At 42.4% G+C, this 26270-nt stretch overlaps 1 protein-coding gene across 1 annotated transcript in view; it reads right to left on the bottom strand.

The window, feature by feature from the left end:
* Nucleotides 1–298: 298 nt before the first annotated feature.
* The window catches only part of arhgap10 (Rho GTPase activating protein 10), a 44867-nt gene continuing 18895 nt past the window's right edge, over nt 299–26270 (bottom strand). The window contains exons 13-23 of the mRNA XM_047578501.1: nt 26133–26201; nt 25648–25722; nt 21924–22008; nt 19462–19520; nt 18011–18116; nt 16138–16297; nt 13758–13896; nt 9696–9852; nt 4694–4774; nt 3209–3300; nt 299–1742 (exon numbers count right to left, since the gene is read on the bottom strand). Coding sequence (XP_047434457.1) covers nt 1654–1742; nt 3209–3300; nt 4694–4774; nt 9696–9852; nt 13758–13896; nt 16138–16297; nt 18011–18116; nt 19462–19520; nt 21924–22008; nt 25648–25722; nt 26133–26201 — 1112 coding nt within the window. The 3' untranslated portion in view covers nt 299–1653. The remainder of the gene's footprint in view (nt 1743–3208; nt 3301–4693; nt 4775–9695; nt 9853–13757; nt 13897–16137; nt 16298–18010; nt 18117–19461; nt 19521–21923; nt 22009–25647; nt 25723–26132; nt 26202–26270) is intronic.

Raw genomic sequence — 26270 nt, 5'->3', positions numbered from 1 at the left:
CATCCTTGGATTTTTATTTTTTTTTGTATTTTAGTGTTTTAGTTTGGCCCAAGTCATATCCACTAACACAGAGGGGGTGGAGCTTATGGCCTATACCGCAGCCAGTCAACAGGGGGAGTTTTATTTGCTTTGATTTGATTGGCCAGGCAGATGGGGCATAATTAGTTCCCATTGAAGCGACTCTAGGCCTACCTTCCACTGCAAAACTTTTGTGTGCATGAGAAGTCCGGCTAGCTTCCAGGCTAGATATTAGTAGGATTAGTAGGAAAGAGCCTTGAATAGACTTTAGTCCGTAAAATTAAAAATCATCATATATCACATTTATTTAATGGCAAGAATATATAATACAGTGAACGAACAAAAAAAACTTTATTTGTTTAACATCGATCAAGAGGATACCCAAAGGTAAAAAAAAAAAAAAAAACGAGAAAGAAGTCAAGGCCCTTTATGAACGTCATAAATCAATGTCTTAAATTACTGTAACCTCGATTGAAAACACAAACAATCTCTGAACCAAAGCTCTCAGACAAATGAAAGTGTTTCGCTGAACAGCTGCGGACTGAAAAGTAATGTCATGTGCGTACATGCTAAAACCAATCTGACTAAAAACGTAAGAACGTACTTGGCCGTAACTTTTATTAATTCGACTGTGAACACGAAACGGAGGTAAAACACAAACATGTTTAAGTACTGCAGTTAGATGCGTCTCTGATAATAACACATTGATTTCTAATCGCTTCCCGATAATAACGTCGTTTGGGAGTGTCTCATTACTCTGCTCAGAGGAACCTGAGCAACGTTAAAAAAATAAGCTTAGAAAACAAACAAAACTGCTCATTTGACAGGATAAACACGTCCCAGTCATCACTACCTGCTCAAATTTAGCTCTGTTGACATTGATGCTAGTGTTCAACACAACAGTGTTCGTCGTAGGTCAAAGAGGCGTTTCGCTGTGTTTCTGTGAAGGAGTGCACAGGGAACAAAACAGTACAGAAAGTATTTAAAGTTCAAATGTCATGCAATCAATGCGTCAATTAAATAAAATAAAATCACAGCAGCAATGTGCCTCATTTACTCTTAAAATAATAAAAGAATACAACAGTTTATAAGTGAAACCAGTAACACTCCAATTCGTTTTTTCTCCCATTCATACATTTAGACCTGGTGTTTGGATGTTCAAGGCACGCGGGTATCGCTACAGTGACGTTAGTGACGCTTACATTCTGTTTTACATTTTCTGAAGATCTCCCTTTGACTTTCAGCTCATGGATACCATGTATAACTGGGCAGAGGAGAGAGCGAGCTCAGGGACGCACTCATTCTCTGCTGCTGCCGCTGCTGCTGCTAGGAACTTATACTTGGAGGCGATAGCGTCTTCATATACAGCAGAACATTGTACGTGCATCGCAGTGCAGCGACAACAACGATGGCCATAATACATTAGAACACACTTGGACATGCATCGCAAAGTCTACTTGTTAGCCGAAAACGTGCAGGGAACAGTCCACCAATAATAGCACGGCTATTGTCACTTGACAGAGAGATTTCAGGGCTGTGAATAAAACAAGGCTGAACTGTGAATTGTGTTGAGGCACATGCGTCTTTTGCGTACTTTTCACCGGTGAACAAAAGCGTTCATAAATATTTGGGTTTCTACAGCATCTCCACGTAGTTTTCAGGGATGAGGCCCCTCTTTCCGTCCAGCTCCCCCTCCAGCCAGCCCGGCTCCCTCGACTGGGTCACTGCAAGAGAGGACACAGCGTCACCGGGGCAACAACACCAGAGGGGAGGGGTGAGGGGCAGGCAGAGGACACAGATCCTCCGCTCTGTGTAGGCGCACGTGTTAGAGGGCAGAGGTTTGCAGGAGGGTACCGTGATTATGCAGTATAGACAGGTCTGTTTTTAGGTCGGATTTTTATAGAAACTTCACCTGGAGCACAGTTTCCGCAGGAGAAAAATTAAGATCTGAAATGTTTTCAATCGGCCATAACATTACGACCAGTCACCGTTTCAACTTGATTATCTGGTTGTCATGGCACCTCAAAAAAAATGGGATATATTAGGTAGCATGCGGATGTTTTATGTTTCTCAGGGTTGTTAGAAAGCAGAAAAAATGGGTAAGAGGAAGGATTTAAGACGGCTGGGTCAGAACATCTCCAAAGCTACGGGACCGTTCAGACCTTGCACAAAGTTCTGTTCTGGACAATCTGGTTTTATGTGCGTGGATTCGTGTACGTCAGCTCCTCTGAGCCTGCCTAAGAACATGGGAAAACATTACTCACAAGTCTTGTTTTTGTTTGCAGTTTCACTGTATATTGAGACAACAAGACAGAACCAATTATTTCTGACAGTTCCCCGTTGTCAAATGTGTGTCTACATCACTTGTGTGCACATTTGGGAATGTAATGAAAAATGAAAACTTCTGATGGGTATAGTGTTATAATAACGAAAATCCTTTCAGGCAGCCGGTTTAAGAGACTAACTTAAAGAAAATTTCAGCAGTGCAGAGATGTTCTTTGTTTCAAGGAACATATGCTGAAGTCTTCTTTAAGACAAACCGCATATAAGAAGACCTGGTTAAGTATTCAGCCCTCGCGACCCTCCACACATTTGTAATGCCCACAGCTCACGCAAAAAAAAATCACAAATACGTTTAGAAAAAATTCTATAGCGTGGCAAACTATGCAAAATGTCAAAGGTGCTCAAGACACAGAGCGCAGATGTCTAGATAATGAAAACATCATCTTCTTTAGCACGTTGAAGGACAGACAGAAAGTGGACAAAATCAATGTAAATACTTGACTAAAACTGCCTCTAAACAGAAAGGTTACGCTCCAAATTGAATATCTTAAAAAGGGAAGAACATAATTTATGATTTAATATTGTCGTGTTTACTATTATTTATATAAGTTCGTGTTCGTGAGTTGAGAAATCGAATAGCACCCGTGTCTCATAAGTGAAGGGTTTGACAAAAACACTACAACTACAAAATCTTCATTTCCTCTGAGGGCGATTAAAGCTCAGTCAAGCCTCTCCCCGGAGACACCGGAGAGCAAATCTCTCTCCTGGCCCAACCCTCCCCGTCCTCCCTCTCCTTGTCTCATCTCTCCGTTCAATTGAAGATCAGATTGGGTGTTCGGTTTTCCTCCAAATCCAATATGCCAGGGCCGGTTCTCAGTGAGCGACTGGTGTAGGCGATAACACTTACCAGCGTTGAATATTGCGCCGATCTGGAAGGAGAGCTCAGAGTCGTGCTCAGCCTCACATGGGTACACTGCCTTGGCTTTCCTGCCGGTGACACTGAAAAATGAAGGCAATCAGTGAGCTGGCGGAGCTTTGGGGAGGATTACCGCACAGTTCAATCTGGGCCCAGGGCCTGCTTGTTCATTCACTCACTAGCCTGAAACAGCAGAAAACGGCCCGGGCTGGAAAATAAGCAAAAGGCACAGGGAGAGAGGAGTCGCGCCGCTACGCGCTCTTGTCTTGCCACATCTTTGGTCTAGACTTGGGGAGCGAATCAAAACACACCTACGCGCACCCCGCGCGTGTGCGCACAATCACAATGAGACGCGGCGTCGTTTGTAGCGGGTTTTTAAACGGCCGAAAAAGGGAAGGCGCGCGTCGGGTCCGCACAGCAGACAACCATCTATGGTGAGATAATTAAAAAGTGGCGAGGGAATTCTAAAGTAGGTTTGCACACAAATACAGGCAGAATGGAAATCTCCCTCTGCAGCTCTCAGGCTTTTAGATTCACATTTGTTTGCTCAGAAGCTGAATTTTAAATCAGTTTGATGTAAAAGTCAAAGAGACCGCATTCACCGCTCTGCAAAGGTTCGCAGAAAGACGTATTTATGCTATTCCATTAGCAAGAAAAAAAAAAAAAAAACATAAACACGGCTTCCAGAGAAAGGTTGTTTTGCCCACCATTGCAAACCGTTATCTTGGATGCCAGCAACATTACTATGTAGAAATTGTGCCTTCAACACACGATGCCCTGATAAATATTTCATATTCTTTCTGCAGAGCAGCAACAATGTAAGGATGAGAAAGAAAATATACAAACCGAAAAAAAAAGCCCTAAATAAAGTTTGTGGTCGCAGAGTTGTCAATACAATAATGCTCAGCCAAGTCTTCGGAGTCAGAATTTTGAGAAGAGCGCGCTCATGCGGAACCGCATTGGGAAAAACGAGGACTTGTATTTATATTAAAATGACATTAATGGATCGGCCGCGCTGTTTCCTCAGCGACATCTGAAGGCATTCAGATTGAATTCATCCCTTATTCTGAGGCAAGCAGAGCAACTGATGAGTGTAATGTGGCGACTGTCCCCTCCACTTCACTCGGATGCCATTCGCGGTTTCACAAGGGAGAAGGTTGCTGCTCCGGCTACAGGCAACACTTGTGTGTAGCGTTTAATACACCAAAGGTCACCAAATCACAGAGAATATGTGAAGGGAGCGAAATTATTGATGTGCGAGATTGCGAGACGATGAGCTGCTGATTCTTTTGAGTGAACATGAAAGACGAGCAAGCGAGTAATGGAGCGTGCGAGTGAAAACAGAGAGCGAGGAATGTCGGTGTGCGGCGTTTAACCAATATGTGAGGGTGAAAGTGACTAATAAATGATGAAATGAAAGTAAAATTAAGGTTGTTGAGGAAAACGGGAGGTAAGCAACAACGACCCCTGTCTTACCTCTCCCCTGGCTTGTCTCTTTCCGAGGTGGCAGCACTGGGCTGGTTCTCCCCTGAACCGGAGGCTCCTGTTGTAGGAGTTCTGAAAAACAAAAATCACACCAGCTCAGTCACCGGATTATTTTATAGTGTCATATACTGACCAACTGTACATTTGCCACAAAAGAAATCCATCAGTCCGCTACGCTAAAAGCATTAATGTTTAGGTGTTGTGCGCAGTTCACACATGGAGCATTTCTTCCATCCGGCTTTCTGTGAGAAAAAAAACAATGCCGTGGTTGATACGGTGCTAAATTATTCAGTATTGGTAGCAGCTACAGTAAGTGGTAGAAGCAGAGCAACAGGTGCGCTAAACTGGTCAACCTGTTGTTATGGAGACCAGCTGAGAGTGTAATTCGACGACGACAGGGTGTCTCGACCGGGAGGGAGCCTAAACCAGAAACTTGAACGTGGCGTAGTCAGTTGTCCCCATTAAAGATGCGTTTTTTAAGGTCACGTCATGATTAGATGTTGAGATCCATTACGATTCCAAGCAACGATGAAATATCAAGATCGAGAATCGAACATACGTGCATAATAAAACCTATTCCTTCCCAAATAAAAACGGGCTCCCATAAGTTAAATCCGTTCCACTCCATCTGACAAAAGAGGACCCACTCTCTGCCCATGCTGACATGCAAGTACAATATGCACAACGTATAAAAAGGCAGTAAGTGTCTCTGATGTATTTATCTGCTCTGATATTTAACCTTAACACTGAGCCGTGTTATAATCTGTTGGGTCTGTCATCCAGTGACTTCTCCATCTGAACTGATCAGGAATGATTTCATGTCATAGGAGGAGATTGAGAATGACAAACGCAAAGTGAACTAAACATAATATTTATCTTTGGGAAGGATATTCCTCAATGGGAGGTTTTGTTTGCTCAAACTTTAACTGCTATTTAACTGTAATCATGTGCCCCCAGGTGAAAAATTGAAAGACAAATGTGAATTAGTGAAAGATAAAATGGTAAAAGGTGTCACTGAGCGGACGAGTTCGACAATAATATGAATCATACGCTTTTTTTTTTTATTCAGACACTCATCACAGTGGATCACAATCGAGGGCCGGTCGCTGCGTCTGGTGCTCTTCACATCGATGTAAAAATCAGAGATTGTCGTTCGGATAAATGGAAATTGTTAATTTTCCAGATATTCTCTGACAAGGAGCACGTCAAATGCCTACGGTCAAGTGCATGAGTTCTGCACATGCGAGGGCAAACAACAACCGTTTTGACCAAGCTCCGTCTTCTACGGCAGGAGCTGTGCTTTGCGCCGACTGTTGTCAGGGCCAACAAGTCTATGGCCGACGTGCAGGATGGAAGCAGGGGTCCTGGTAAAGACAGAGTGCAGAAGAGGAGAGCAGGAGTCTTAGCCAGGCATCCCTCTGTGTTCCATGCCTGCCCCTGGGCCAGTGCTAATACAGCACATAATGAGCAAATTGCTCCTAGCTGCCGCTCCCATAGAGACGTTAATAAAGGCAATTAGAGGGAGCAGCTGGGGAGGGGCTGGAGGTTGAGAGGATGTTGTGAGTAGTGGCTATGTTGGCACTAGTGGAGGAGAGAGACATGGCCTTAGGGGGAAACAGGGTAGGGGATGTTATGTGGACATAGGTGGCTCACACTTTTGCCCCCCCCCTTTCTGCATTGCTTCCTCTCGCCGTCTCTCCCCCTGCCTCTCTCTCAGCGCGCTTGTCCATCCCCAGCGGTGGCTGTTCCATTCGGGCCCGGCCTGACTGTGGGTGATTTATAGCTCTGCAGCAGTGTGGGGCCACTGTGGTGCTCAGCTGCTTCACATCAGCATGGGGGGACAGTGCGCTGCAGTGCAGCAAATCCACTCATTAACCTAGGCCCGGGCCCAACCACTGTCTGCCTGGGTCACAGCCAAGAGACGGGGGGAGCAGAGGAGCACCGGCACCGAACCAACCTGCAGGTGAACTTACTCACACACACACACACGCGCGCACACGTACGAATCCCCGAACTTGACGGTGAATGAAAACAGAAGCTACGCGCAACCTTATTTCAGCTGGAAGAACTGCGAAGATCTTAAAAATAAACATATCTCAATGATGATCAACCAGGAAAAAAAAAATCAGTGAATTCCACGTGGATGCCGCAGAAACTTGTTAAATGTACCAGAGGTAAATACATTCACCTCAAAATTGCTTTCACAATTACAGCTAAGCCAAACCGAAGGAAATCGCTTGCCATTTCCCGTCAACAAAAATAGACTCAAGCTTTGAATTGCTCCTCGTTGTTTTACCCATCACAGGCCCAGCCGAGCTTGTTCTCTAAAGATGAAAATAAATATAGCAAATGGGGACTCGGAAAAAGTACTGTATGTGCGGCCGGGATGAAAATCTCTTCCAGAAGTTGGCAATATTCGTATCAAAGTTTTAAGAATATTATGTTTTACATCGTGAGGATTTTGTAATAGATGCACACCAATTAAAAAAATATAGTTCTATAAGAAAGAATGTATAGGCTTTCATTTTTCTTCTGGTTCCTCATTTAAAACGTCAGCGCTATCACACTGGATTACACGCTGCCAGGTCAGTAGCAGGGAAAAATTCATCAGCACAAGTGGACTGCTGCTTCTAATTACTACAGGAATCTCAGCCGGCAGCATCCAAGTCTTGTTGATCCTGGCGCTGGAGCTAACACAGGGATGAGTGAGACTATCAGCTGTCTTCCTATTCAAAGAAGAAAGGCAGCGGTGGGATTTAGTCCTGTTTCTGGGAGAAAGTGGGATCAAAACCTACAGCCAAGCCCGCTCAGTCAGCGACCACCAGTTTGGGTGGGCAGGAAACAGGCCCTGATCCGCGTTTTTATGATCCACAGCTGTCTGCCAGAGAGGAGCTCGGAAGGCCGCGGGGAGGGCAGTGGGGGAGAGGAAGGAGAGAAGGCCAGAAAATGCAACCTCATCGGGCAGAAGTCGGGGCAACGGAGCCGCTGGGAAAAGCGGCGACTGAATTTAGGGAGAGGAGGAGAAATGAGGCGAGGCATCCAGAATGACGGAGATAATAAATCACGCCACAGCCCACAAAGAGTTATTACATGATATAGTGAGTCAGGATGCGTTTGTGTATGACCAGGCAGATTTTCGGTGCAGGAAATCTGACTAAAATATGCAGTTCTCCAGGTGCGCTTTTAGGCACACCAGAGAGCAGACAACACATTTCTGTGAGTGGCTGCTTGTAATCTAGCAATTGCCGTCCCCACCGCTCTCGCTGGCGAGGGACGAGGCTGAATCTTTGGCTTCCACGCCAGAGAGGTGCTGTGCTAACAGGTCTCCACCATCTCACATGCTAAGATTTATGAGCGAACAAAGCCAGGGCGACACCCTGTGACATATGGCGCAAGTCTTCATAAAGGGACAGGGGCCTCGGCTATAAGGGTAAACAAGATGAATATCTCCCCAATGTCAATACGATTTACACGGCCAACGCACGGCCACCTGTCTCCCAAACAAATAAGAGCTGAGATTTACGACCCCCTCCCGGTTGCTCCTTCCGTCCTCCAACGTGATGCCACATATGTGGGAAAGCAGAAAAAAAGAAAAGAAAAATATACCCCCAGGAATAAAAAAAAAAAGAAAAAAAAAAAAAAAAAAAAGGAATTGGTTACATAAGACGTATTGAGCCTTGTCTGTCTAACTCTGCAACTTTGAAAAAAAATAAATAAAAACATGCCTACACACACACACAGGCGGGCACGCGCCCACAGAGGTCAAACAGAGACGAATCACATTGTCCTCTGTCAAGTTGTGTTGTGTTTTTTTTTTTTTTTTTTTTTCCACTACAGCTCTTTTGAGCTGATGTAGAAGGAGAAAGGGACAGTGAATGAGGGAAAAAGTCTATTTCAAGGTGAATCTGTAGACATGACACAGCAGAGAGTCTAACATCTGCAGCATAACCCAATAATTCATCTTTCACATCAGCATTCAAGACAACTCACGGGCTGGAAACAACAACAAAAAAAAAAAAAAGGGAGCAAGGACTTTGCAGCGAGAGTGAGGACAGATGGGAGAAGCGACGGAGGTACGGCCGGGCATCCGACCACTAATGCATTTAATGCAAAACAGTGACAGCATCAACGATGGGGCTGAAGCTAAAACTGTGCATCACCTGGATTAATGTAATGTTTTGCTAAGTCAGTGTGTTACAGTTTGACAAAATTGAGTCTGTGATGCTCACTCTTTACAAGTCTGAGTCACTTCAATTAACAACAAATACAATAATAATAATTATTATTTTACTCCGTTAAATGTGCAGGAAAGTGTTTCTGATTTGAAGATTAAAGGTACTTGTTGGAGTATGTTAAGTTAAAAGGTCTGCATTAAAAATACTAAATAAAGCAGAGAAAGTGCACATTTTTTTTCTCCTAAGTTTAGCTAAGTTTGCATGATCAATTAAGTCCTAAGGCAAATGTTCTTAAAATAAAAACACAAGTTAAGCTACTGCAATTTTGAAGTATAATATGATACTAAAATAATATTATTACACAGATAAAACTGGCAGTGACTTGAACTGTGACCTGAAAAACCTTTCTCAAATCTGTGAAATTTCCAGTTGTTGCCATTAACACTCAGAAGAAAATGAATGATACATTTTAACATTTCAACCCACATCGCGCACAGTGAATGAAAGAAGTGAAACAAAACGGTTTGAAATCAAAGACCAGTTAATTACAGCTGGCTCTAATCAAATACTACTGATTGTTCAGAGTGTTTACCTGTGAAAGCAGTAAAACTGATCTGATGAGGCAGAGGAGGAACTTTAACTGTCGATGTTATACTTTGCTACTTATTTACAGAAAGCTGAAAACTAAATCAATGCGAGTGTGTGGAGTATTGCGAATTGTTGTATCATAAACGGTCAACGTGTCCGTCCAAAGCTTATAGCGCTCATTTAGTGGGTGCACGGTCACATATTGATCTGGGACTTAATGAAGTACTCACCTGGGGTTGCTGCCTGAGCTGAGGCTGGCGCTAAGCGGTGTGTGTTCAGTCTTCTCTGGAGGCATGTCTGAGGCGGAGGCCGACGACGACTGGGACGACACGGACTCGTTGCTGCCCATTGATGTCTCATCTGTAGCTAGGTTGGAACCGTCTCCCACTGTTGACACCAGTGTTAGTTTCAATTAATTGCCTATTTCTTATTAATTTCATTTCATTGTAAGAGATTCAGCCCTTTCCAGCTCAACGGCTATAGCTTGCTTGATACAGCAGCTGAATAATTTATCAATGCACGGGGCGGTGCTGCATCAGCGAGGGACTTAATAAATCAAACTGCTGTCAAAACAGACGAGACTTACAACCAAGCTTGTATTGTTCATAGTAATACACTTCCGCAGTCACAGACAGGAACCTAAGAGACAATTGGGAGATCCAAGCTCTTGTATTTCAATTTTCCTGTCAAGTAAAGATCGCGCTTCTGGGATATGGGGAGGCGCAGAAGGAACAGTTAATCTGAAAAAAAGCGAATTTTACTTGATCATTTTTTCTCCCTTTCTCTTCAACAAAAATGTTTCAAAGCATTTAAACCATAAGCATGTATTTCATTAAAACTGAACTAAACAGAACTTACAGACTAATTCTTTTCCAAATGTAATATTTATAAATTTGATTTTTTGCACACAAAAAATGCATCATCTCTATATTAGTTTTTAACAGACTGCATTGAACACACAACACAAAGTATGATAAGTTTGTGATTGGGATTATGGGCGTCGTTGTTTTGACCACGATTGTAGATGGTAGATGTATATTAAGGGGATTTAATTCTCATGAAATGACCGTAAATTACTGATGCCAGTCTTATTCATGAGGTGCTCATGCCCGGTGTTGTTACTGTCTGTGGTCAAACCAGTAACACTGCAAGTATGAGAGCTTTAAAAGTTCTTGTAATGTGCTCAAGGTTGCTCACTTTGGGGTTTCAGGCTGTGGTTGCTGTAAAATGCATGGAGACTATTTTGATTGTTAATGGCGCTATATACATAAATAAATAAAAGTGAATTCAATTAAAGGGGACATGATGCCATTGACAGGCAGTCAGAATGAAACTCATCATTACATTAAATTGAAAACATTGTTGGAAATGTCTTGGACAATGTATGTACACTCCTTTAATTTTGACTGAAACCCATTCATTTAAAGGCCGGACACATCCACAAGTTAAACTGATGGATCAGGTTGAAGGTTTCTTGACCCAACTAGAAGGATGCTGATGTCTTTAAAGGAGTAAGTTATCAGTCCACCACAGTCTACACGCTCACAAAGCCTTGAGAAAGTGGTCAGAGCAGGTGACATGAGTACGTGTGAGTGGACCATGGACGCAGAAAGTATATAAAAATAACGCAACACGCAATTTACAACCAAGTGATGCAAAAGACCTCATTAAACGATATTTGTGCTCATTTTATTTAGTTCTATAAAGTATTATTTCACTTTGGTGGAAAGTCTTTTTGTTGCATGTCTTTTTGTAATTTAACACTCATAATAAATTTGCAGCTCAATCCTCAAATTCAATCAAACCAGAAACGAATGTTCAAGTGATGTGTAATCGTCTCCTGAAAGATAAGGTTCTTATGACACAAATGCTCCTAAAGGTCGTTCCCTATGCACGATGTGGTGTCACGTCTGCAGGAGCATCAGACACGCAGCGTCACATGTAGACTCACAAGAACAGTCATACACTAGATAAACACTCTTCTCCCTTCTCCCTTTAGCGTCCTTAAATTTGCTTTTACCCTCATTAAGCAGAAGCCATATAAGATACACAAAGGTTAAAAAAGGATTACGCCTTTCGTCCCCGATATTAAAATGCCCCACAGTAAAAGAGAGGCAATCTGGTAAGCAGATTTAGATTCCTCTGGTACTGTTGACGGGAAGAGATTTAAGCCGGCGCAGATCAGAAAAGGCTGAAGTTCGATTTTTAAGGGTCAGCAGGTCATAACTTCTGATGCACCACAGCAGGACCCTCCATCGTCTCCCATCTGATCAAACCTCAGAGGAAAATGAAGTGAATTCTAAAGTAAACTCGGGCACATGAAGTCATAGATGAGAACGTGAATTGAGAGAAAGGCGACTGAGTTCAGTGCGTCATCTGCATACACTGTGAGGCTACGGACTAACTAGATGTTAGTAGGGAATGGATTGAATGAGTGAATTTAAAGGCTTAGGAGGGATTGAATTTAAAGGCACTCTGTTGTAGGTTCATTTTAGAACACCTAGCTAAAACTCATGCAGTGTAACACAACATGCCTACTTTTATGACAGTTACGATGTTTAAATTTTGATAAACTCGGCTAGAGAGATGCTAATTCAACTTTCTGGTCATTTTGGACAATGTAGTTTGTGAGGCTCATGGTCTTTATTGCAATACAAGGCATAAACATTATTCCAGTTATTTCGTGAAACCGTGTTGTTATAAATGTAATACAATTTATTAAAATGGAGTGGATGGCACTGACTTCGCAGAGTATGTGAAAAAATAACGAAACTAAACGTGTGTATTTAACTTCTAAAGAGGAGATATGGATTAATGGTTTTATGATCTACTTGTGAGATTTCCACCTCTTCATGTCTATTTTCATATTTCAAACCATTTCCTTTCACTTTCATTAACAGCGTGTCCCTTGGCTGACACTGCATTTACCTTACGGAAAATAGCACAAATGCATACTACTGGAAAATCCCATAGTTCATTTCCTTTATTTAAAACCAAGTTGATTTGACATTGCTGTTCGTTATTTGCCTACATCATAGGTCTTCAACAGGGGGTCTGCAACCCCTGGGGGTCCACAGAGGTACTGCAGGGGGAGTCGCAAAATCTTTGGTTGATTAGACATTTTTATATTATTTCTAATTTTTCCCCCACAATTTTGAGACACAACTTTAAATTAAGAAAAAAAAAAATTTAAGTATGTTAGTATTTAACTATTTTTAAAGTTAAAACTGTTATGGAAATAATTTTATATATATATATAAAATTGACAGATATAGAAAATAATTGACAGATTGACAGTTTTAACTTTAAAACGAGGCCTTGATTGAAATAATAATAAATATATATGTATATATATGTATATATATGTGTATATATATATATGTGTGTGTATATATATATATATATATGTATATATATATATATATCTGAACATGTGCATTATTTGAATAACTTATTATTGAATGCTAATGATAAAATGATAATAATAGTGTATATTTATAAATAGCACTACTTTAACATAGAACACATATAGAATGTAGGAGGTCCCTACTTAACCTCCCCATTACTTTGGCGGTCCCTGGCCTGAAAAATGTTGAAAACCCCTGTCCTACATTGATACACCCCTGTGATGTGACAGACTGGCGGCCTCTCCAGAGTTTACCCCACCTCTGGCCCAGTGGCAGCTGGCATAGGCTCCAGACCCCCTGCCACCTCTAGAGGATAAGCAATAATGAACGAATGATTTCTCTACTACTAAACTCAACCTCTATTGATGGCATCTGTCCATTTTGGGCATGTGCCATGGTATATGCTATTTCAGAGAGGTATCCTAATAACTCTAATTGAAGTGAGATTCACCATTCAGGACACCTCAATGAGAATGTGTGGTGTATTCGAGTTGACTTGTTTTTCACCCCCTTTAACACAGAATAATATTATGTTGCTGCACGAGGCCCAGGGGGTTTACCTGTGAAACTATGTGTCATATAATCATTTGTTTAACATATTTTACAGGATGAGAGATTTATGTTCTGTTTGCATTCACTATTAGTTTGAGAGCATGAATTAATCAGCTGTTTGAAATTAGTCATTTTTCATTCGTTTCCTCTGATACCTCCAGGGTACTCTAAATTAAATATGTGTTTGAGATGCTTTTAGCAATTTTCATCTAAAAACTAAAATCGAGGGCTGGTGTGCTCCTTCCCGACAGTGGCATCTTATCCGTAATGCTTCTTTCCTGTTTTGTAGCAGGAAATATTGCATATGCAGGTGCAAATTTAAACATCACTTACCATTTTGAATGTCAAGGGCTTGTGGATTGTAGACCGCTAACGGCCGATTTCGACCCATTTTCTTGGACTGCCGTGTGGGAGCAGATAATACTGGAGCATTGGATGAAAGAGGGCACGACTCAGGAGCATCTGTAAAGATCTGAACACACACACACACACGGGAGTTACGTCTCTGCAACAACAGACAAAACACACACACGGCGCGTATTCTCCAAGAAGGTGGAGCAGCGGCGCGTTCTCAATTGGCCTCGCAGGCTTTACGCAGAAACGGATAGAGGAGGTACCTGCAGCCCCAGCGCGTGCTCCTAGGGAAAGTGCAGCGACTCATCGATTGGACCCTAAAAACTGCATGTGAAAAGATTTTGTTTGTGCCAAAAGAAAAAAAGAGCAGCACATAACACAATCATCCCCCATCCAGAAATCTGGGTCTAAGTAAAGGTGACATTTCTCCTCGGAGAAATTGACCCACGCTCGGAAGGAGTAGAAAGTAAAATGAAAAGGGTTTGGAGTCGAGGAGAGCTGGCCAACTGGCGCAGCCTGTTTACACCGGGCCATGTTTACATATAAACTTCAGATGTGGAGTTAAAAGAGAATAGGGCTGCAGAGGAGAGGAAGTCTCAGCAGAGACTCAGAAAGGATCACAGACGAGGAGAGGAGGGAGGTAGGGAAGGGAGAAGAGAGAAAAAGAGGGAGAGAAAGTGGCGGAGAAAGTGAGATAGAGTGTGAACGGGAGAGGCAGACGCAAGGGGGGGCGGGGGTGGGTGGGGGGGGGGGGCATGAGAAAGAAAGTTTGTAGGAGAAAGGCAGATAGAAAAAGTGAGAAATCTGATATGGCTGAGAGTTTCTGCTGCCTCTCTCTCCCTCCTCTCGCCTCTCTCTGCAGATGGAGGTGAATATAAAACAGAGTCTACTGTTGGTATCTGGGGGTATCAGCAGTCTGGAGTGGGACTCAGCTGTGAGGGAAGTTAATGCCTGTCTGTCTGTCTGTCTGCTCAACTTTTCCCCTGCTCTAACATGCTGTACTTTCCAAAATGCTCTTGCTGCATTCTAAAACTACATCCTTTATCACCTGGCCGCTGTTAGATACCTCTGGGTAGTCCAGCAGCGTACGTCGGGCTGCTGGTGTTGTTTTAGCACATTTGTATACCCTGTTGGTTTTCATTCGGCTTCTGCATTTTTTCACAGCACATTTTAAATTTGTGAACTTGGGTGAGAATATTATTCAGACACACATCATATTCAATGTAATGAAGCCGGGTGAAGAAGAGGAAAAAGAAAAAAAAAACAAAAAACAAAAACCGAAAGCTCGGGGTTTCATCTGAATCTATGCGGAGTGCGGTGCTGCTCCAAACAGATTAGAAAACTAATCTCAGACCTTTTTCTCTTCTTGATACGGAGAATTATTCCCCTTTGAGGATTGACACCGATTAATGACATTCCAGGGAGATTACACGATCACATGAACTGCAGGTTATGAAACAACTCATAACCAAAATAAATATATTCAAACTCACAAAGAACCTTCCAAACATAATCTTCCGGCTTATGAAACTACTTGTAATGAATGGAATATACATTTAATCCTTGTGTGAACACTTGGGGCTCCCCCTATAGGCCACACTGAGCATTTCTGTTAAATGAAACTGCTGTCCAACTCCTTTGTGCCTTAATTACTGTGTGAAGCTGTCCCAGAAGATTAAGTTACATTATCCGGAGAAAAATATTTCTGCTCATAATTTGCGGGGAAATAAATAAATACGAAAGACCTCAAACTACCCTTATCTACTGTGGTGCACGGTCTACTAGAACATTCCTTCAAAAAAGCAAACTTTAAGGCAGATAAGGCAAGATGTTTACGTGGACCTCCCAAGTATAAACGGCGCTAACAAAAAGAGGATCCCATCTACCCTAATTGAGACTCCTGCTCTGCCAAATACACTGCGGTGTCAGGTGGAGTGTAGCATGTGCACTTCTCTGCAAAATAATAATTCGGAGGCAAAATAGAAAACTTCTAAACGTCAGTGCCAACGGACTGGGACGTATAAACATATTTTTGCTTCGCTTGCACATTGATTATCCTTCAATGTCAAGTAATTACACGCTATCCAGGTTGATGAACAAAAAGGTGCTGTGTGCAGCTTACTGATGTCATGTCAGCTCAGATTTCCTTTGGTGCCTTGGCTGCCTAGTTCCTAGTTGAAGGCAAATGAAAACACAATCGTGCACAAAATGTTGCCCTAATGTTGTCAGTGCGGTTTAGATCTGACCAAACAAAAACTGACATCATGGATGGTGCTAATACACTTCCCACCACGAGCGTTAAGCTTGAAACGTATGTTTTTGGCATCACCTTTGGCGTCACTCTGTTTGTGAGCGTTACCTTTTCCTGGTGCTCGATGAGGATTTCCACCACGATGTTCTGGAACTTCAGATCCATGATGGCAGCGACGGTGTCCTCCTGTGGCCTCATTAGCGTGGGGCCAAACACCACACCCAGGTTGGCCACAGTCATCAGATTCTGTTTGCTGTGCGCCGCCACACTGCGGAAAACAACAACTCACAACATAAACATTTTACCCCAGCTTCCCAGCTCGGCTCCACAGACCTGCAGGAGGAAAACGTAGCAAAGCATCTGCGCCGCAGCCACAACGGATAACTTGTTCTCACAGATTCAAATATAAGGATATAAGTAAAAGTCAACTACTTTTTGGTCCCTGCTGGAAAAACACTCTTCGTCTCCCACTTAATTCAGTTAGTGGATGACGGTGGAAGTCGTCACATAAAGAGCATTTGACTGCGCCTAACAGTCCATGTTTTATTTTATAAAACTGTAATAGTCATTTGATGTGAGCAGCAAGTGGCTGTGGTTCAAGAGACAGACAGATAAAAGCACTACAAAGGCACTATTCAGTCGCAGCCATTTAGCAGAACTTGTGTAGGACGAGATATAATATGAAACGCTAGAATGAGATATCACTTCTTGTTAGATTACTTTCACCCATCTCCCTGGGTTTGTATGTCTCCGTATAACATTTCTTCCAGTCTCTCATTTGCTCTTCAAAGTTCAACACATTCCAGCGATAAGGCTTTCACCGCGCATTCCAAATACCACTAAGAGCTGGTCTGACGGGAGCTATTTCCATCATATTGACCACCCTGAAACACAAAGGTCAGGGCTGCTCGGCGCCACCAGATCGCATTCAAATTGAGCAAAGACCACGTTTTACTTTTAAAACTAGAACCTCTTCGGTAAAATAAACTTTTGTCTCAGGCCAGAGGAAGAAAAAAAAAAGTGGAGAAAAACCTTTATTTGAAGAAAAAGTTATACGGACAGGTGAAGAGATTTCACACTCAAAATATGATGATATGCGGCGCGGCTCCAGAGAGACAGTTTAAATAGCTTCAAAGGATGCCTTTGAAGACAAAAACATTGGTGACAACTCACATTTATAACATCTCTGAAACCATTTCAGATAGGAGTGTGAAATTCTGGCTTTGCTTCCTTCCCCTGCAGGACATGCACACACGCCAACTTCAGAAAAATATTCGAGTCTCTCCAGTCTGGAGAATTTCACGCTGGATAATCCAAATTCAATTTCAATAGCGCTGCCTTTTTACCAGAGCCTGATTCTGCAGCAGGTTTCTATGAAATAAGATCCACCAGACTTTCACTGCCTCGGGGAAGAGGGATTATTTACTTATCTTCAATTTGCTCATATTTAGTTTATAAAAAGCTTGCTGAGGTAAAACCTTGTAATGTTGGCTAACATTATTCCTTAAATCTTTCTTTTCTATCTAATCTCTAAAATGGAGTGATGCACAACAGTAGTCTATCAAGAGGTGTGTACAGAAATCTCAAGAGAGGGCTTCATTTGAGTGGCCTATTTCACTTCACTTCACCGATGAGCTGAAAAGCAGCGTGACGAACAGGTACGGGAGGCTACACAATCCTCCCTCAACAACATTAAATATACACCAAGATGACCTAAGAAAAGGTAAAAAAAAAATTATATATATATATGTTAAGACGCTAGCAGCATCAATTTTCTTACCAAGCAGTCACTGGGTAGACAGAGAAGAGATGGAGTGACAGCAGGGAAGGGGGAGTGAAGAGAGTGGGAGTGAGGGAGAGAGAGAGAAAAAGCATGTGGAGTGAGAATAAGGAGACAGACAGGAAGAGTGGAAAGAGAGAACTGAGAGAGCGAGGGGGTGGAGATTGGGTGAACTATGACCAAAGAACCATGAGCACTCACTTGGCCAGATGCTTCATGAGCAGCCCGAGGACTTGTCGATTCCTCTCCGGTAGTTTGTGGACCAGGCAGTGGACGGCTTGGATGCGAGACTCGGGACTACCGCCCTCTGTTAAAAGCGCAGAAACAGCCGTGCACTCAGATTAAACTACAAGGAGGCCTCTGTGCCCCTCGCGTGGCAGAGAGCCAACGCAGCTCAAACAGAGTATTTGTACATTAGCAAATTTCGATGGTTCACTGTTGATTCGAGCAGCACAATGTCAGATTTTGAAGCAAATAAACAGAAAATAAGACAGAAACTCTCTATTATTTCAAAAGACATAAGAGCTCAAGCCTATCTGGAAAAATTAGTTAGTAGTGGACCTGTACGGGCCCGACAATCAAATTATCTCCCTCCAGTGTAAGGGATTAAGCATTAGAGGAAGACGTATTCCAGTTCAAATAAATGAAGGAGAGGTGTGATGGTGATATACGGTCTGAAGCCTCCCAGAATTTGGCAGCCGGCTCCACAACGCTGGCGGAGGAGATAGCTTTACGTTACTGTCGCTACCGTATAAAAGGGTTGTGTTAAAACCCCCAAGATCATCTCTTAAACATTTCCTCACACATGGGCATCTGACCGCCCACGCACCCCAGCGCACACACAGACACACAAAACATCATTACTATGGGAACGACAAGGATTTAAACATGGAAAAAGCCTCTTATGGATGCTGTCATCCATCAAAAAAAATATTCATTGCTAATCCACTTTTTCCCCCTTGTTATGGGGGCATTGCGAGCGCCTGATAAAAATGTCAACCTGATCCAATTATAGCACTTGTTGTAATAAGATTCAAGTTTGGCTTGCTTTAAAAAACATCTCAAAGAGAAATTATACTATGCGCGGCCAAAAACACGCCGTCTTTTCGCCGCTGAAGGTCACAGACGAGTTGCGATGCCGAATCTTCAAGTGGTTATTCAGCCACGCGTTTAGTGTCATGTTAAAACGTGGCGTGGGTGAAAATGGACATTCATGTGCACACCGTAATGTTGGCAACAAAGACCCGTAAGAGAGGACTGTCAAAAAGTAGCCTTTTTTTTGCTTAAGTGCTAAGTAACCACAAATGGTTAATTTGGTCGCTGAGAGTAGCACGTAAGTAAGAAGGCGTAAGGAGCTAATTAGCATTCAACACCACTAAACACACAACGCTTTACATGAAAAGCTTGACCACTAGTATGTACTCTCCCTTAAAAGGTTAGCTTTAACGTCAGAAAAGTTGGTAAAAATGGAACTGAAATGTGTTCTGATGTTTTCACGTTTTTAATAGCTCGCTGAAGAGGAACAATGTGTTGGACTCGATGGCTCGATTATCTATTTCAGACTGACACGGCGGCGTGTGTTTGTATGCGCTGCTGTTTGCTTACGGCCTGCACTCAGATGAAGTGTTGGTGTAAGAGGTGGGGGAACTTACTCGCAGGGCTGATGAACTCTTTGTAAAGTCCATAGGTCATCAACGGCTCAGGAAGGCTCCTTCGCAGAGATAGCGAGAGAACGGGAGAGAGAGGTGGACGGAGAAGGAGAGTCGAAGTGAGCAAGGGGACAGAAATAGCTGGCGCACTGTTTTATAGGGTCTGCACACAGCAATGATTAATGTGGCCAGGCCAGGGGATGGAATTAGATGGTGCACGCATTGAGATAACCAAGTTCATCTGAAGGTACTTCCACACTGCAGCTGGCTGCAGGCCAAAGGTACTTAGCCTCAGAGGAAACTGAGGAGATTGACCCTGCTTTATTCCAGCAGGTCAGACAAGTAAAAGACGAATCAGAGAGTAACACTCAAGTTTGGTCTAATACAGCATAACAATGTGGACATGCTATAAGTGTATGTAAGTATTGAGAATACTTCATTCTGGTGTTTGAAACAGAGAAAAGACCAAAAGACTATTATAACAAACTCCTTCCAGGAAATGGCGTAAAATGAGCCAATCACAATCCAGATCATACCCTCCGAAAACTCTCGTCATTCATATCCCAATCAGTGTAGTGTAACTGTCATGTTGTTAACAGCAGCAGCCACTCGAACGATAAAATGAACAAACACCATAAAAATGTCACGGTTGTACTTTAAATAAATGAGAAAAGTATCTCGCTGTAATGTTGTCATTCAGCGCCGTCAATTAAACCGCAGCCAATTACTGACAACACACTAGTAATCTGCATATTTTTTTTTTATGTCGATATGATCTTGAAGAAAAATGAAAACGAATGAAACATAAATTAATGGTGAAAGCAGATAAATCAAAACATAACAGGTAATTATTCAACACTACTTTCAGCGGTACGTGGCAAAACTGGCTGATGTCGGAGCCCAAACCTTCATCAGCTCCTTGCATGTTTATGAATGTGCTTCGGAAAGAAAGCGTCAAATTCGGAAACTTTTTCTTCATTTTAATAACCAAAGACAACTTAATGTTTGGCAACTGCTCTGTTACAAAAACAAATTGGGATTTAAATGAAACTCGCTTGTCTTCCTACAGCCAAACTACATTTATAATCTTTGAACTCTCTGCCAACCTGGAAGGAGTTGGTGAATGCGGAACATGAACATCATAAGCGATGTTCGCATGCAAAGAGTTAATTATAAAAAGGCACTCTGCATAATTAAATCTGCAGCCTTTTAATAAAAGACGCAACTGACAATGGATGAAATGTTTTAAATTCAAGTGAACAGGGACAACCTCATTCATCTTAAGATATATTAAAAAAAAAAAAAAATCTATTTATCAACTGTGGTCGTCAGGGGTCAGGAGTGGATTTGCTTGGATACGCAACTATTATGATTAATGCCGTGAGGTGCTTTACAAGATGAATTGGAGTGACCGGTCACTTACTGGGCCGGTACACTGTCCTGTATAGTAATGTCACTGCATTTCTATATCACTGTTAGACTCACAATGGGTGATGAAAAGGATTTTTTTAATCAATGCAGCAGAACCAGTCCTGTTTCATCCAAGTCCTGTTTCATTCTATTCATCTTTCTTCTTGTCAAAACATGGTCCCCACAGTACCAATTGTTTTATGTCTCATGTCTACAATATGGGCCCTGGCCAAAAAAAAAGGCTGCCACCAAAAAAAAAAAAAAAAAAAAAGGTCACACTCTCTAATATTTTGTTGGACCGACTTTAGCTTTGATTACAGCTTTCCCTGTGGCCTTGTTTCGATAAGAAGCTTCTGCAAAGTCACAAGATTTATTTCCATCCACTGTTGCATTAATGTTTTAGCAAGTTCTTGTATTGATGATGGGAGAGTCTGACCACTGTGTAAAGTCTTCTCCAGCACATCCCAAAGATTCTCAATGGGGTTCAGGTCTGGACTCTGCGGTGGACAATCCATGTGTGAAAAGAGATGTCTCATGATTCCTGAACCACTCTTTCACTATTTGAGTCCCATGAATCCTGATATTGTGGTCTTGGAATATGCCTGTGTCATCAGGGACAAGGTGGCAACCTTTTTTTGGCCAGGAACTGTATAAATGGTGGTCCTCTAGAAGGGGGCTTGGTACTGCTAACCTCAAGCAGAGCTATGAAAGGTCTGGTAAGCTCACTACCAACTCCACACCTTCAGATTTCTTCCATTTTTACTCACTTGGGGGAATTTATCAGACTCCACACAGCTCCCTCTGGAGCCAAAAAAATATTTCATATAAAACTTTCATATATGCAGTATTACTCCTGTAGACCTGTAAACGGACTGTGATGTTTAAAAATAGTGGCGTTTCCCTTTAAATTTCCAAGTGTGCTCAGGTCCCGGGAGTTAAAGTGACCACAACAGAAATAAAAAAATAATATATAAAATAAAATATTCAACTTATTTCATTTCTAACAAAACCAACAGTGTGTGTCTTTGACTGAATGTCGTCACATTGATCTTTACCTCAGATAAAGCTTCAGTGAGCTTGTAATAGTCTTGATGTCCCAGTCTTCACTGGTGGACAGATCCACTTCGTTGCTCTTCTCATCTAAAAGAATCAGAATCATGCAAAGAAATCATCACCACAAAAATTCACTGATGGATCAATTCACACAAAGGCACCACTGAACTCTTCTGCTTGTGTTATGCATATCCAGGGACTGTGTCTTTTTTTTTTTTTTTTTTGGCCAGCCTAGAAAATCCAAATATGCAATATAAATATGTGACTTGCAATTAGCCATTTGAGGATAAAAGCAGTGCTTCTGGCCTTGGGGATCGAGTCTAGCCCCAGTGGATATGGAAGGAAGTTGCAGCTCCTGTAGAGGGCTGCTGGCTTTATACTCATTACAACTTTAATTAATCCCTTACTACTTCACTGACTCCACAGGGACTCCAGGCGTGTGTTGTGCTGAAAATTCAGGGGGCTTTAGTCACACCTTAAGTAACCTCTGATGAATTGCAGAGGATGTGAAAGTGCAAGGTGTCAGTGAAACATTTAGAGTCAGACACATGTTCTCCACGGGGCCCGAGTCACCAGCGGTGGTAGGTGGTCTCTTACGTGAAAATGTATTTTTCTCATTTCATCGAAGCGCTGCCACCATTACGACCGTGTATTTATAGAGCTGTGCCCTCTGCAAGATGGCCCGTCCAATGTCATGTACTGAAAGCAAACGTTTTTAAGGAGCTTTTGTAACCAGGTGTGTCTTTGTATGTGAAATTGATTGGGTAAGCTGCTCTGTAGTTCACTCTTCCATGCACAAATAGAACTGATTTGGTCAAGTCTGCAAAAACACTGTTGGGGGTGTTTGGAGTAGCACTGATTTAAGAGCGCAACTACTCAGCAGAAGAACAAACAAAGTCCTGTACGGTTTTAATGTTGTTATTGGTAGTAAGTCCTTAGTTAAGTGTGTGACGACTTTAGCACAGTAGCTAGTGAGTACAGTGCAGTGTGGTGGTGTTTGTGGAATGGAGACAGTGCTGTTTAAAAGAATTTCCCTAAGGGGACAATAAAGATCAAAGTCTACAGTTGGAATTGAAGGTTATGACAGGTACGAAGATGATGATGATGATGGAGAAATATTTCAGGTAAGTTAAGTTGCCTGGATACGTGCACTGACAAACCTGTCTGGTGTGAAAAATAGCATGTACTGAACTTAAAACACATGTTAAATACACTTTTAAAAAAATATGTTTTTAAAGCAGAATTGTGCTGACCAACTTCATCGCCCAGCGGCTGCCTACCATGCGATCGAGCTAAAACCAGTTTGACCCTCTAATCCACCTGCGACCTCCTAAAGAATACTATCTCAAAACTGCTCAAGTCATGCGGCTAAGCAGCTTGAGAAACAAAAGCTCCCCACAACTCCTTCACTTTTAGCAGGTTTCCGTAACTTTCTAAAAACAGACATTCACACCGCTTTCACCGTCTCTCCAGCTCAGTCACAGTGTTGCACTTCATGTGTGCAGAAGTTGGCTGCAAACATGAAGTGCAACACTATGACTTTTTGCGAGGAGAGCTCTCTCACGGTTGGCTTTTTTTTTTACGTCCCTGGTTGTGCGAACTAATACAGTCTGAGCACACTGAAGCGCTCGGATTTGTCCTTCAACCTTCCATGGTTCCGATTGTGAGGTAGGAAACCGTCAGCCAAGATCAGGAAGGTCGACGAGGCGAAATAAATCAACAGATGACTCCCATTAATCGCCTAATCAGCATGAGGAACATCAAAGCAGGAAACTAAATTTCGTGTAATCCGAGCGAACAAACCATTTTTATTAACCCAAAACCCACCGCCTTGCTGCCGTCTGTTTGTCTGCTTCTTTTACTGATCTCTGTTTTTGTGTTTTGAATGTAATTTGTTCAGTTAACCGCATCCTGGACGTATTAGTCCGTACGTATTAGTTTGTACACGATATTTGTGACAAGTGATGCTATTCTTCAAGAACTGGACAGGGACAATCGATGGAAACTGAGTGAACGTAGAACGACTACACTTCAGTTGATGAATAAAAAAAAAAGAAATTAATTGTTTTAAAGACATATTTAAAAATTAACCATCCATGCCACCACAGGCACGTATCCCGGAGAGTCATTTTGAAGCTCAACGTGGCACCGTCCGTCGCCATCTTGGCAGTTTCCGACTGTGTTATTTAGAAGTGGGCCAAGAGGTGGAGCTGAGGCGGGCGGGCCCGCGAGCCCACACACCTTAACCGGCGTTAAGTTTAATGCGATTTAAATTGTTCTAAAATATTCGGCGGGTGCAAACCATGCAGAATCAAACTAGGTAAAGTTGGGCAATTTAACACAGAACTCTATAGAGACTGGCTTGTTTGGCCGTTCGAGGAACTGCATTTTTTTGGCACTTGGCTGAGAAACATTCATCAGCCTCGGAGGCTGCCGCTTGGTCTAGACACATCATTCAGCGTTTAATATATTCATGGTCATTTCCACCTTGAAATGAAACACACCAAAATGTTAAATGTATTAAGTTGTTCTTTGGAAATCAATCCTCAAATTTGCCTTAGCTCTGCAATTATATCTACAGGACCAAAACCTCTAATTCAGCAAATGTTACAGCCTCATTCTGCCTAGCACCACTAACTGCTGTGCCCGCTCTGTACGTAGCACAGGCCAGCCAGAGACGGTCCTCTTCCCGTTATATTGTTGCATGTCATTTAATAGGTGCTGCTCTCTTTGTTTGTACTGTAATACGATGGTAGAGTTTTCTATCACTCTGTCCCCCGTGATTGGACCGTGGCCATGTTGGTGGGTGAGAGATGAAAAGGAGGAGGAGTGGGAGGATCCGAAGTCTTTCTTCAGGGTCTAAAGCTGGTTTCACCCACTCACTGTGAGCTGCATGCGCAAAATGTTTGTGAATGTGTCAGCGTAGAAGTAATACTACCTCTGTCATGCATATAAGTCATTTCAAGGATATTTGCAAACATCTGAGTGAAACTAAAATCTGTGCTGGCCCCACGTCAACAATAATATGCGGAATGTCAAGAGTAAAAGTGAAAGCTTTTTATACTCGAGCTTTAAAAACGTGTTAATGTTACACAGCAGAGTGTTAATGGAGTCTATAGCATGAGCTGGCAGGGTGGGAGGCTGGGTGGTTTTTGGAGGGGAAGATGAGACAGGCTGGCGGCTGTCTGTGTTGTTGTCATTCTGAACACAGAGCTGAAAGTGAGCTGGTGTCTGCTGGAGACAGCGGGAAACCAGAGAGAAGACAGGGAGCGATGGAAAGGACAGAGGACGAGCTCTATAGAAAAGGTTGCGTGAAAGGGATTCGGGACAAGTGAGAGGCACAGAGGAATTCGAGAAAGGCAGACGACAGGCTAAGTCAGCCATGGGGCAGCACACGAGAGGCCGTCTTGGCCGCGTGTTAATGGGGGGAAAAAAAAAAAAAAACAAAGCCAGAAAGTGCAAGAATGTGAAAAGGATGGACCCCGTCTGGTTGTCTGGGGCGACATAAAAGTGAATGAAAGCCCGGCAGAGGTAAACACTGGCACCTGTTGAGCATCAGAGAGACGTGCTACCGATGGAAGTCATGGGTGGATTAGCAGTTGCTACCTTTTTAAATATCGCACTCGCAGACACGTCCATTGCGTCGGCTTGTTCTTACCAAAAAATATTCTATGATGCATTTAAAGACAGCACTAAGACAGAGGAGATGAATGGACTTGTACTCACCAATCATTAATGAAAGGAGCTTCTGCACCTTCGAGCTTACGCCCACAACTCTGTACAGGCCTTGGTCATTAATACCTAAGAAAAAAAAAATGATAATAAAATTTTACTTTCACATCACATGTCATGCTCGTATAAAAACACACCAAATATTTGTGTGTGTACATTTTTATTAGATGCATGTCACAGTAGTCTGAGGCAACATTTCAAGCAAAGGGGATCAGAAAAGCAAATGAATTAAGCTAATGAACATGAACATAAGTTCTGCGAAAGGAATGGAAATGTTGTAATTTGTGCTGCTTGCTGTAACCGCTAGACTCCCTTTGGTTTTAATATTGGAGAAAGGCTGCCCCCTTGTGCATGAATTAAAAAACTGCACCAACGAGGTTCCCTGCGTTACCCTCAAATATATTTAGCCAAATTAAACCTTGTAATTCTCTGAACTGAACTTTTCCCCATTTCCATGATCACATTAATCTGAAGCTCACCTCTCGTCTCTATTGCACTGATGGAATTCTTGACAAAACTCAAACCCACATCATCCAACCGGAAATCAACTGCAGGTAAAAGACAAAAACAACAGATATTTATAGTATTCTTGATAACATTTTTCTTTTCTTTTTTTT

This window comes from Mugil cephalus, chromosome 2 (assembly GCF_022458985.1).
Source record: "Mugil cephalus isolate CIBA_MC_2020 chromosome 2, CIBA_Mcephalus_1.1, whole genome shotgun sequence".
Taxonomy (NCBI): domain Eukaryota; kingdom Metazoa; phylum Chordata; class Actinopteri; order Mugiliformes; family Mugilidae; genus Mugil; species Mugil cephalus.
Note: the sequence above shows the minus strand (reverse complement) of the source record. Positions and strands in the feature narration are given on the sequence as shown.